Source organism: Myotis nattereri, assembly GCF_964212035.1.
Source record: "Myotis nattereri genome assembly, chromosome: X".
Classification (NCBI taxonomy): Eukaryota; Metazoa; Chordata; class Mammalia; order Chiroptera; family Vespertilionidae; genus Myotis; species Myotis nattereri.
The window spans coordinates 95005323-95019683 of record NC_138078.1 but is presented as its reverse complement, the minus strand read 5'-3'; the positions used below and the strand labels follow the sequence as shown (position 1 = coordinate 95019683).

Genomic DNA, 14361 nt, shown 5'->3' with positions numbered 1-14361 from the left:
GATCCTGGAAATAGAACCATACAAATATAATCAACTGCTCTTTGACAAAGAAACAAACACAGGACTATAGAGGAAATGTTTTTTCAACAAATTATGCTGAAAAAGTTGGACCACATGCATAAAATGAATCTAGACACAAATCTTACACCCATCACAAAAGGTATCTCAAAATGGATCACAGACCTATATGTAAAATGTAAAACTATAAAACTCCTAGAAGACAATATAGGAGAAAACTTAAATGATCTTGGGTATGGCAATTATTTTTTAAATTAAAACACTAAAGGCACAATCCATGAAAGAAATAATTGATAAGCTGGACTTCATTAAAAACTTCTGCTCTATAAAAGACAATGTCAAGAGAACTAGAAGACAAGCCACAGACTGGGAAAAAAAATATTTACAGAACACATCTGACAAAGGTTATCCAAAATATATGAAAAAAATATATTAAAATTTAATAAGAAAGTAAACAATCCAATTTCAAAATGGGCCAAAAACTTGATGTATACCTCATCAAAGAAAATATACAGATGGAAAATAAGCATGTGAAAAGTTGTATATTATATGTCACCAGGGAAATGCAAATTAAAACAGCAATGAGATATTATTGCATTCTTATTAGAATGCCCAAAATCCAGAACACTGACAACACCAAATGCTGGTGAGGATGTGGAGAAACAGGAGTTCTTATTCATTACTGGTGGGAATTAAAAATGTTACAGCCACTTTGGAAGATAGTTTGGCAGTTTCTTATAAAAATAACACTCTTACTATATGATCTAGTATTCATGTTGTTTGGTATCTATCCAAGGAAAGGAAAAATCATGTCCACACAAAAACCTGCTCATAGATGTTTAGAGCAGATATATTCACTATTGCCAAATCTTGGAAGCAACCAAGATGTAATTCAGTAGGTGAATAAAGAAACTGTAGTACATCCAGACAATGGAATAGTATTAAATGCAAAAAAATAAATGAGTTGCAATGCCATGAAAATATGTGGAGAACCTTAAATACATCTAATAGGCAAAAAAAGCCAATCTGAAAAAGCTATATATGATGTTCTGAAAAAGGCAAACCTATGGAGACAGCAAAGGATTAGCAGTTACCAATGGCTGTGGTGAGGGCAGGGATGAGTAGGTAGAGCACAGAGGATTTTTAGAGCAGTGAAAGTATTCTGTATCATAGTATAATGATGGATACATGTCACTATACATTTGTCCAAATAAAAATAATGTACAATAAAAAAAAGAAAGTCTTAACAAAATGGACAAGTATCAAAGCTCTGACAAATTTTCTAATATCTAAACTAATAAAAGAGAAACATGCAAAATGGTGTCACTCCGCTATGCCCACCAGCCAATAAGAGTGACTATGCAAATTAACCCTACAAAGATGGCAGTTAATTTGCATACACAGGAGCTGAGTGAAGACAGAACACGACTGAAGATAGCGGCGGCCACGGAGCTGGGGCGAGCAGGAGGCTTGGGTTGCTCTCGGCGATGGAGGAAGCCAAGCTTCCCACCAACCCTGGACTCTGGACTCCACTCAAGGAGTGGCTCGAGGCCTGGGTCACCGGGGGCAACCCAGGCTTCCAGCCTGCCCTGCGCTCCACTCAAGGAGGGGCTGGGGGCCTGGGCTCCGCTCAAGGACTGGCTGGCTTCCAGCCAGCCCTAGCCTCCGCTTGAGGAGCTGGGGGAAAATAAAAGGAGGGGCTGGGAGCAGCCAGGGAGGAGAAGCCAACCCTTGCTGCTGCGGCTGGACCTAACGCCTGGGTCCCGGGTGCCGGAGGAAAACGGGTGCCGGCAGCCAGGGGAAGGAAGGCCTATTGCGTGAATCTTCATGCATGGGCCTCTAGTAATTTTATAAAGAGCCACAACCTTTTAGATGCACTCAAATGACATTTATTGAGCATCTGCTATGTGTCATACTGTATATTGTAAAAAATATGTAAACTTAATTCAATCATTAAAATATCTGTGCTACAGCTTAACTGGTTTGGCTCAGTGGATAGAGCATCAGCCTGCGCACTGAAGGGTCCCAGGTTTGATTCCGGTCAAGGGCATGTACCTTGGTTGCGGGCATGTCCCCTGTGGGGAGTGTGCAGGAGGCAGCTGATCGATGTTTCTCTCTCATTGATGTTTCTGACTCTCTATCCCTCTTCCTTCCTCTCTGTAAAAAAATCAATAAAATATATTTAAAAAAATATCTGTGCTACAATAATAAATTAGGAGAACACAGGATCTTTTGAAAAAATCACTTTTGAACTTTTTAGTCTTTAAGTAATCATATTTAAAGTTATGAAGAGTTCAGGTTTTTCTTTCATTTTCTTTGTTTTATCAAAGAATGCCATCTTTCATGAATAATATCTCTAATCTATAAGAATGCCAATATTAAAGATTTTTAGTTTATGTACTTTTTCCCATTAGACAGAAACCCAGGTAGTAAACAAATAAAAGTTTATTGGAGGCATGAGCAAAGAACAATTTATTAACTGCTTTTCTCTCCTGTTGACACGAATATGTAACCTTTGGCATAACATTGATAATCTCCAATCCAGGATTATTCCAACATAATTTCTTTCTGGTTCATGATGCAGTTGGATAAAAGGTCAATCCAGTGACTTCAACTGAACTGGACATGAGTAGCTCACTGCTTTAGAATGTGGCTTTTGGAGTCAGAGAGGCTTGGGTTCAGATCCCGGCTCTAATAAGTGCTAACTATAAATCTTTGGACAGGTCACTGAGGTAATGTGGTTTTTTTTCACCTATAATGTAAGCATAATAAAAAGAGTTATCCTTGTTGGGTTGTTGTATTACATGTGTTAAGAACCTTGAGGGTCTGAGATTTTACCATACTGCAAGCTAACTCATTAGCCTGCAAGTTTCATGAGTGTTGTTAGAAGACAAGAAACTCCTGGGTCACAGAGTGGACAGTTAATTATTCACAGCAATGGAAGTAGCCAGAGTATCAGCATTTGTGATGCCTTCCCAAATCAAACTCCTACAAGACAACATTAAAGGGCCAGATGACACCTGCATAAGCAGTGAATTGCATTACAGGAGAAGAATCCCAAACTTAGGAAGCACAAATCTTTTAATAAGTCATAATCATGCCAGTCCTTTGCTCAAAAGGGAGATACTACCTATATTTTCTAGTGTTGTAAGCAATCTTGCCCTTTTCTCTAGTGGGAGACACTATTTCTAGACTCTAAGATTGTTCTCTGTACATACCTCCTTGAAAAGATAATTTTGGACAAGGAATATTCAGTTCCTCTGCTCATAAAACATGCAGAAATCTAAAAAACTCATGGAGAATCTCCCAGCAATGAGTTGGTTCATTTAAAGTACTTAGCACAGTACCCAGAATATAGTAAGTACTCAATAAAAATTAACCCCCTTAACATCATGACCACTAATCCACTAACTCACAAGCAAACTGTAAAGCAAACTGTAAAGTAAATCAAGATGTTATGCTTTATTGTTGTTTAAAAAAGTGTAGCCAATGGATGAGGTTATAGTAGAAATTATATATATATATATAGATAGATAGATAGATAGATAGATAGATAGATAGAAATTATATATATATATATATATATATATATATATATATATATATTCTAAAAACTACTCATTCAAAATAAAATTTTATCACCAAAATAAAATTTACCCTGAATTCAAAACAAACTATAATTTATTTGAGGGGCTCAGCATTTAAGTCACAAGAAAAAAGTTTATAAATATTATCTTCCATTCATAGATTACTGGGGATTATGGATCTTCCAGGAGTAAATTCAAGTCATCAATCTCAAGAAAAGCAATTATAACCTTCCATTTAAGGGTATAGTACCTAGTTCCAAATCTGTCTGAAAGTGACTAAGATGTGGGCAAAAATAAGGGGACAATCAAGGTAAAGTCAAAAGATTACCTTCCACCACCATCATGCACACTATAGTATGAGTGATCCCTACTTTATTGTTTCGTTGAAAGCAATTTTAAGAGAATCAATTTTCTATACATCATACCATGACCAAATAATTTTTCTGTGGAGAGACCAGATATTTCAATGAAAAATACAAACAGAAACCTCCTCCAGAAAGAACTCCCCACTCCTGAATTTCACTCACTCTAATAACTATTTCATACTTCCTCACTGCTTCTTATTTTGATTACATTGGTATTTTTTAACTGCCAATATGTTGTTTCATAATTATTCCCTGTAGCATTTAGAAGTTTTGCTTTATTGCAGGAGTTACATTGCAAGTTCTTCGAAATCACTGAGGTTTCTTAACATATAATTATCTTCCTCCCCATACAGTAGTAGCCAGAGTATTCTCCCTGTCTCTGTCTTCATTTGAAAAGTGTATTAGCCAATTGTCCCCATAACAAGTTGTCACATACTATGCTTCCATGATCTATTCTTGGGTCCCCCGGCCAATCCACCATAGATCTTGAAAGACTTGTCAACATTCAAAATTTCTGTATGCTGCTCTAACTTCACTCTATAACCCACTATCATCTGGTTGCTGTTCCATCATTCTATTGAATTTCTAACACTAGACTGACTAAGAATATCATATTATCCACATCTAATAACCCTTATCCTATCTGACCTCTACCAGTATGCATAACTTGGAACTTGTAACCCCTTCAACTTTCTGAATATCTCCTTACTTCTAAACCCTCTCTTCATGATGTTTACTTCTCTAACATCTTATTATAACTGTATTACTAGATTTTCTTCCTCAACCTATCCTCAAAATGTTGGCCATCTTCCCCCAGGCCTCAGGATTCCTTCCTTTGTTTTGTGTGTTTGGGTTTTCTTCTCCCCCCACCCACCTTTATCTACAGCAATTTTGTACAAGCACTAGGTTCCAACAACAAACTAAGTGCTTAAAACATCCAAGTCTATAATAATTTTCTTAGGTTCTGTACTCTTGCCTATGTTCCAGCTCAGAATCATCTAACTTTTTTCTATATGACTGTCATAAAGGCAAATATAGGTCCGTTCTTCTTCCTATAACATCTATCATGATTAGAGATAACACTAGTCACACCACCTAGTTTCTCTAGGAAGATTCCTCAAAATCATGGTCTATTCTACCTCCCCATACTTATTCTTCATATGAAATTGGTTAACAAGTCTTCATAATTCTATTTTAAAATTATCCACTTATCTGATATCTCACCTAGGTGCTGCCACATTTAAAGTATTAATCATGGTTTGTTTGTTTGTTGCCTGGCTAACACCAGGTAGACAGCAGGCTTATGGGCAAGTACAGGCTCATGTCTGGTACCCAGGTAAGGACAGCAGAAATAAAAGAAACACCTTTACAAAATCAGTTTGGTTTGTTTTCTTCTAAAAAGAAATAGAAATATTAACTTAATCATCAACATTTATATATATATATATGTATATATATAAAATTTTTATTGCTTAAAATATTACAGAGTGGTACATATGTCTCCTTTTTTCCCCCTTGACTTCCCCCGGCCTCCCCTACTCCCCAGTGTCTTGTGTCCATTGGCTATGCTTATATGCATGCATACAAGTCCTTTGGTTGATCTCTTACCCCCCCACAACCCTCCCCAGCCTTCTTGCTGTAGTTTGACAGTCTGTTCGATGCTGCTCTGCCTCGGTATCTATTTTTGTTCATCAGTTTATAATGGTCTTTATTATCCATAAATTAGTGAGATCATGTGGTATTTTTCCTTCATTGACTGGCTTATTTCACTTAGCATAATGCTCTCCAGTTCCATCCATGCTGTTGCAAATGGTAAGAATTCCTTTTTTTTTTTTTTTTTTACAGCAGCATAGTATTCCATTGTGTAGATGTACCACTATGTTCATAGCAGCACAATTTACCATAGCTAAGATTGGGAAACAGCCAAAGTGCCCATCAACAGATGAATGGATTAGAAAATCATCAACATTTACAAATTAACCATGAGACAAGATGCCCTTTGAAACAAGCTCTGTATTCTTTTTCTCTAATCTTTGTTATATTATGACTTAATTGCTATTTTTTTATTTCACCCATCCCCCATTTCCATCCCCTTTTCCAACCATAAGTGTATTCTATATATATATGGGTCTGTTTTGATTTTGGTTGATTTACTAATCTGTTTTATTTTTTAGATTCTACATATAAGTGAAATCATACACCATCTGTCTTTTGCAGTCTGACTTATTTTACTTAGCATAATACCCACTAGGTCTATCCACTTTCTCATAAATGCAAAAATTTCATTATATTTTATTGCTGAATAATAATCCATATATATATAGCTTGCAAATATATTATCTGCCCGCCAGTCGCCTCCCAGAGAGGGAGGCCAGACTGTGGCTTAGGCCCCTGCCCCATGGATTGCTACAGTCTCTAAAATGTTTAAGATGGCCTGCCACAATTATATTATATTTTTAGCCCCTAAAAATATTTTGAATATGCAAATCTTGTAATAGGCTAAAACCTAGATATGAGTAAAATACTTATATTACAGAAAGTCACTGAAGTTTGTACAAGAGATGCAATAAACCACACACACACACACACACACACACACACACACACACACCCTATCTAATTAAAAGGTAATATGCAAATTAACTGTCACTCCATCACAAAGATGGAGACACCCATAGACACAAGATGGTGGTACCCAGTCCTCTCAGCCCCACCAGAGTCCCCCAATCCCAGGGGGGCAGCTGCTGAGAGTGGGCCACGTTAGCGACCTGGTGGAATGCTTGCTTTGTCATGCACCTGGCTCGGGTCAGCCCCCCGGAGCCGGAGTGGACACACACAGGGACAGGGACAGGGGGCTGGCCTGCAGCCTCTGTGGCCAAGCGCAGGCCTGGAGAGGAGACAGCAGGCCTGCCTCCCGTGGAAGCAGCACAGATCCCTCCTGCCTCCCATGGAAGCAGTGCAGCTCCCTCCCGGCTCCCGCAGAATGAACGCGGGTCCCTCCTGCCGCCCATGGAAGCAGCACGGCTCCCAGTGGCACTCTCTGGTTCCCACCGGCTCCCGCAGAAGTGACGGGCAGCCTACTAAGCACGTTATCACGTGATTGGTTACTAGTGTGTATATATATATATATATATCAGGATTAGCTAGCCTAGCAGTGATTAATTGAATAAATTCTTGTTTTATGATTATCAGATATAACTCATTAATTCTTACAAAGCAGGTAACTCTGCTGACTAAGCTATAAACATCTGCTTCCTTCTAATAAATAAATTGAATGGAGTTCAAATTACATAGGTATTGTACCATAGAATGATTATATTTCTGAGTATTATATAGCTAATGTGCAACAATATGGCTACCTAAACATTACAGCATAGAAAATTCACTAAAAAATAAAATGAAAATAGATTACAATTGCCAATACTTTGCTATTTAAGTTACTTATAATTTTATAATCAAGTAGATTATTAAATTTTTGAGATTTAGAAAATAAAATCAGGTTATATATATGTTCCCTTATACATAATCACCACAAAAAAATAAGTAAATCAGGGCTCTCACTTAAAATCAAAGTTCAGTAAAAGAAATAAGTAATGGCATCACACTTTAGCCTACACAGGCCAGAGAAGGCATTGTTGTTGTCTCAAGACCTCGTTGTACAATCTTGGATCTTTTCTGAAGATAATTAATTCTATTATATCCAGGCTTTCATTTTTTTTATCTGCTCTCCTGGAAATTACTACCCAGGCAACCAACTTGTTAACTCCTAACTTTTCAAGGATCAATAGTTAAGTTGAAATTGAATTATAAGAAATGTTCACTGTCCTTGAAAATCTCTTGGTAACCATGGTGGGTATTAGAATAGTAGGTTGGAAGGTGATAAAAGCCACTTCTTAGAGTCTTAGGAAGACTAGAACAACTACTTCTCTTTCTAAAGGCACAGGTTTCTTTGCAATATGCCATAAAGTAAATCCCACGGTACATGTTCAACAGTTGTTTGTTGATTGAAATATAAAACTTGTTTAATATATGCTACATACACACATATGGGTCAGGATCATTTAAGGGCCATTAAAGTCAGGCAAAATTGCTTTATACTTTACTTTTATTTTTTTTATAATGCAACATTTTACACATACTTGAAATTAAAAAGAACAATATAATGAACACTTGTACTCATTGTACAGATTCAGTAATTAGTAACATGAAGTTCTTATTTCAAAGTAGAGGTCTGGTGCATGAAAATTCATGCACTGGTGGGGGGGGGGATCCCTCAGCCAGACCTTCCCTTTCTCACAGTCTGGAAGCCCTCAGGGGATGTCTTACTGATGGCTTAGGCCTGCTCCTCTGCAGAAGGCAACCAGGCCGATTAGGGGAAGGCACCGCCCCCATCATCCTGCTGCTGCTACTACTGGCAGCCCTCAGAGCCACTGCGGCTGCCGGCCCTCCTTGGCCCTCCTTAGCCCTCGCAGCTATTGTGGCTTTGTACAGAAAGACATCTGGAAGACATCCAGTCTAATTAGCATATTACCCTTTTATTAGTATAGATACCTCCACCTCATTCAACTTTTCTGGTAATGATTTTCTAGAGTAAGAATCACACAAATATGATGAATAGCAAGGTAAATTCATGCCTCAGAGCTTTTAAATGCCACAAGGAACCTTGTTGCAACAGTTAGTGAGGAATTCAGATTTTGAGAACCTCATTTACTTCAATGATTACTAAAGACCAAAAATAGTTTATGTTCCTATTTAAGAATGAGTTTCCTTATTCTATCTACTTCATTGGAGAAGTAAATGGTCACAATGGTTTTTGAACCTATATCTGGTTCTCTGCACTTAAATATTGTGATTCCCACACATATTTTGGCAGATGTTCAATTATTTTAATCACTAGTAGCCCAGTACACAAAATTTGTGCACATTAAAAGGGAATTAATTGTCCTAACCCGGTTTGGCTCAGTGGATAGAGCACTGGCCTTCGGACTCAAGGGCCCTGGGTTCGATTCCGGTCAAGGGCATGTACCTTGGTTACAGGCACATCCCCAGTGGGGAATGTGCAGGAGGCAGCTGGTCGATGTTTCTCTCTCATCAATGTTTTTCTCTATCCCTCTCCCTTCCTCTCGGTAAAAAATCAATAAAATATATTTTTATAAAAAGGGAATTGATTAGTGGAGATATTTTAATATTGCTATTTGCCCTTTCTCTATAATAGAAGTGTGAGAGATGAAAGGAAATTAGTAAAATGTATATGAAAATAATATATAAAATTATTAATAAATAAACAGTAACAAAAGGATATAACAACAGAGGCATGATATAAAAATGACAAAACATGATATGAAAACAACAAAAACATGATATAAAAACAACAGTGATGCAAACAATGACTGATAAAGTGATTAAACTTATTCTAATATCTCCCTGTACACCACATTAAGAGTGAAAACACTTTTAGAGTGCTTGACTAATTTCCCTTGTGATGAAGTACTTAGAACTTTAACTGTAACATCACATGCTCTTCAAACTTGAGAGAAACCAACATATAACTGACCATGTGCGAAAATGGGTTCAGGTAGGAATACGCCTACTTTGTCTAGAGTTTGTCCTTGTGATTTATTAATATTCATCACAAATGCTGGCATCACGGGAAACCATCGTTGAATCAATCTAAATGGGAGGCCAGTGTCAGATGGGGACAAATTAATTCTTAGAATAAGAACAAACTCTCCCTCTGCAGATCCTGTTAATACTTCAGCTTCGATAATGTTAGGTCATAAACTTTTGATAATAAATCTGATACCATTACAAAGACCCCATTTACTATTGAGATTTCTAAATAGCATGATGATTGCACCTACTTTCAATTTTAATTTATGACACGGCATTCTGGAAGGAGTAATACTATTAAGAAATTTGATGGGAAAATTTTCCTTTTCAGCATCATCTGTGGAATCAATGGAATCATCACTCAAATATGTGTGAAAATCTCCATCAAGTATATCCAAAATTTCTTCATTTAATTTTTAAACATGCTCATTTTTTTGGACAAAGAATTGCACATTTAGATATATTTTTGATATTACCTATAGATATACTATTTCCAAAGGTAGCTTCAATAATAGATCCATTACAAATCATTTCACTTCCACACTCTGCTCTGAGCACAGGTTCCTGCCTGAAACCTCACCCTGAGGGCGGGTTCCTGCCTGAAACCTCACCCTGAGGGGGGGTTCCTGCTTGAAATCTCGCCCTCCAGGAAACCACTGGGGGACGGCACAGCCATTGCCAAGACGACCCCTGCAGGACTGATTTCCTTCCGGTTGGTCGTGGTTCTGGCCGTGATGTTACACCCAGGGTTTTTATATAAGTAGATTCTTTTCAATAACTGTGAATTCAATTAAGGATTACATTAATACATCTATCTTCATCCATAGCTTAAGTCACCCCTTGTTCCAAGTTGTTGAAGTTATGTGTGAAATTTTGTCAAATAAGATTGTTCTCATCATTTCTATCCCACCAACTAGAGGTCTGGTTCACAATTTCGTGCACGGGTAGGGTCTGGCCAGCCCACCCTGGTGGGGGCCGATCGGGACAGGGCCAGCTGTGGGAAGGGGTCATGGGCAGTTGGCCAGGCAGCCTTGCCTCCAATCAGGGTGGGGGGGGCATTTGGGGGCCAGGTTGGTGGGAGGGGAGGGGCTGTGGGCTATTGGCTGGTTCCCCCCCAATCACGGGGGAAATCAGGGACAGGGCTAGACAGGGGGAGGGGCTGCAGGAGATTGGCCATTCTGGCATTCCGGTTGCTGGAAAAAAAAAATATATATATATATATATATATATATATATATATATATTCCTCCACTGAAAAGATTCAGGTGGGAAGAGAGAAAGGCTATAAGTATCTCAAAATATGACTCGCTTGTCCACCATTTCTTTATTTCTAACCCACTAACATGCTGAAAAATTCAACTACATACTCTTGAGATTGGTCAAAGAAAAACAAAAAAAAATATATTTAATTGGCTACTGAAAAGTGACAAATAGTAAACTTTTCTTGTTATGATTCAAATGGGTGGAGAATATTACTAAATTTATCTGCATTTTTAAGAGCATAAAAATCAATAATTTTAATGATATCTGTGAAGCATACAAAAATCATCCATGATTACCTTAAAGTAGTTTCTCTATGGAAATTTTATGTGAATATAGACATTGTGAAATTCAAAACCTTTCATATTATAAATGTCACTCCCTTAGCAATGGCATAGAATCACCTATATGGATTGACTTTCTCATTTGTCACGTATTTGGCATCAATGACCAATACTAAATCTGAAAAACATGTTTATTATTCACACACAAATGTTACCTGCTTTACATATGTCATTATGGAAGATATTTCTATATGTCTGAGTTGACAAAACACAGTTGCTTCCTTCAGGACAGCAGTTCCCAAACTTTTTCCTTATCAAGGCACACATGAGGGATAATGTTCAAAATTTTACCTACACATATCAGTACCAATCACTAAGACCTGATGTGTGATTAAATAGATCACCACTTATGCTTTAATTAAGTCTCTTCTCAGTAGAATACCATCCCATTTTCTTCTATTGATCTAGATGTGAGTTGAGAACCACTGACTTAGATGGTATTTACAATAGCTACAAACATGGCCAACTGATATGTACTTGAAAGAGAGATACCTATAGGAAAGGATTTCAAAGGCATTGAGAAATTCCACTTGTTCATGGAATAATACAAGTCTTTGCTTAAAAGTAAATAGCCTTTCAGCTGAGAGTGCCTAAAAATAGCCCCACCCCAGTAGCAACAAGCGCATCTAGCACCCAAATTGTGGTTTCTCTATTAAAAGGAATCAGGGCTCCTTAGAAAAAAAATGACTAATTCTAGAACTGTGATAAAAAATAGACTTGATAATCCTATAATATCTTATAGTAGTAGAATATAAGGAAATGTTAAAATAAATAAAACCACAATAATGAGGTTTTGTCAAAGGGACAGAGGCACCTATTGAAAGAGCTCCCAATGGACAAAGGTGGAAGAATCTGAACCAGAAAATAAAGTAGCATTGAACTATAAGCCAATGTATAATATAAATATCCATAAGTCCATATTGATATAAGCAAATGATTGAATAAATAATGGGGAGAGAAGAGGCCCTATGCAAAAACAACTGTTAATATAAGGCCCTGGGGCAGGGGTTGAGTTGGGGAAGAAATGAATCCCAAAATGTTTAAATTAAATAACACACACAGTAAATGGGAGTCCCATTTTATGAAAATTTGATAAAGATTTGCAATGTAGTTCCAATAAATAATTAAAATTGAATTTATTGAAGCTTTGCACACACTGGAACTTTTCAAAAACATACCTAATGTAAAGGTGAGGCACACCTGCACACACTCCAGACCTAATCAAAAGACTACCAGCTATGGTATTTATACTAATAAAGAGGTAATATGCTAATGGTCAGGATGCTGTAACGCTTCACGACCGGACCATTAGCATATTAGCTCTTTTCTAGCTCCTATCAGCAGGAGGCTGCCTGTGCGCACTGTGGGGTGTTGCTCCAGAGACAAGGCGGAACCAGCCTGAGTTGACTTGAGGGACTGAGGGCAGAAGCAGCCAGAAAAGGCCAGAGGGGTTGGGGACTGGGCCAGATGCTCTGGAGCTCTTTGTGGAGAGGTTCGGGTGTCAAGGCAGGATGGTGATTGCGTGGGCGGTGAGTGCATGGACGGTGCTATGTGATTTCACGCACTGGGCTCCTAGTTGAACAATATTTTCATTCAGCACTCACCTTAAAACACACGTGTAGAATCCACTGTCTTGTGCCTCAGCTGAGTGAAACCATATTGAATCTTCATCTTTGCTCATCCTGACCTCTGAAAAGATGATGGGCTCTTCCAAATCACCTTTGTTTTTATACCACATAAGCCTGAGCCCAGTGCTCTGGGCCATGCTATAGTTGGTGCGAATATAACTGTAGAAAAGGGCACATTTCACTCGGACTGGTTCGCCTGCCAAAGCCATGTATGTCTTGAGATCCACTGACCAATCAATGCATCCATCCACTAAAAGAAAACCAAATGAGGCATGAGATACAGTGAGTATTGTAAATAACAATGATATGAACAACAATCGTTGCCAACATATACTGAGGACATACTATGAGCCAGGAACTATGGAAAGTGCCTTACATAGATTACCTCATTCAATCTTCCCAGTGGTCCTATAACGCAGACCAGTGTCTTCCTTAGATGTGGGAAAGCAGGATGTCTGCTCGAGCCCTGTACCTTTGGAGTATTTTCAATCCTGTATAGAAAGCTTCTGCTTGGGGTTGACTAGATCCCCCAGGAAGCTCCAGCACTCATGTCTATGGGGTTTGCCTAGGGACCCATGGCTAGGTCCCAATGCCAGAAGAGTGTGAGGTTGAATTGCTAGAATGACACGGACATTTTAGTTGACTCAAATAGATTATATAGATATGAGCCCCACAAAACAAGTACTTCTACAGGGCCCCTTTCTAGCCTAGGAATAGCCCTGAGACTGACACTTTTATTATTTTTGTTTTACAGATGAGAAAACTGAGACTCAGGGTTCAGTTACTTTTCCCAATGTCACACAGCTAATAAGTGCTGGATAAACAGTCTCTGATTCCAGTATTGTGGTTTATATATAAACCACATATAGAAACCACAATTTTTAACCCCTACCATATGCTGCCTCTGCCTATAACTGATAAGAACCATTATGGTATTTATTTGCCTTTGAGAAAGTAAATACCTGGTTTGGAAGCAGTGGACATCTAAAGTAATTATTCACTATTATCTACATGTCATTTTTCTATAGTCTGACCTATTAATAGCAGATATTTAATCACCGTTCAATTTCTTTTTATTCCCTGAGGCCTCCCTTGCTGCTCAGCTGGTATGTGCCCATGGGAATATATTAAATTAATGTCAAATTCAACCAAATAATATTAGGTGGGTAAATCTACCATTAAGTAAAGACATATACAGAAAATTACATATTTTCCAGGAGGGTTGGACATGATAACTGTGGCTAATTTAATATCTAGTCAATATGATTAGCATAGATATTCTACTTCCAATTGCTTATTTTCAAATAATTCCATCAAATTATTCAATATTCTTTAATATTACTTGATTACTCATTATAAAATAATGCTTTCACAAACTGTATAACACTGAGATTTAAAAATTATATACTTGCTTATACTTTATCAACCGATCTCCACCCTTTCTTAGATTTTGAGAACTCTATAACCCATTGTGTTTCTCTTTTAACCTTGGTTGACAGCAACTTCAGAGCTAAATGCAATGCTCAAGTGTAATAACTATCTTACCTCA

At 37.8% G+C, this 14361-nt stretch overlaps 1 protein-coding gene across 1 annotated transcript in view; it reads right to left on the bottom strand.

The window, feature by feature from the left end:
- The window catches only part of IL1RAPL2 (interleukin 1 receptor accessory protein like 2), a gene marked incomplete at its 3' end in the record, with an annotated part of 1466967 nt that overhangs the window by 696070 nt on the left and 756536 nt on the right, over nucleotides 1-14361 (bottom strand). Inside the window, exon 3 of the mRNA XM_081115342.1 lies at nucleotides 12789-13062. Coding sequence (XP_080971468.1) covers nucleotides 12789-13062 — 274 coding nt within the window. The remainder of the gene's footprint in view (nucleotides 1-12788; nucleotides 13063-14361) is intronic.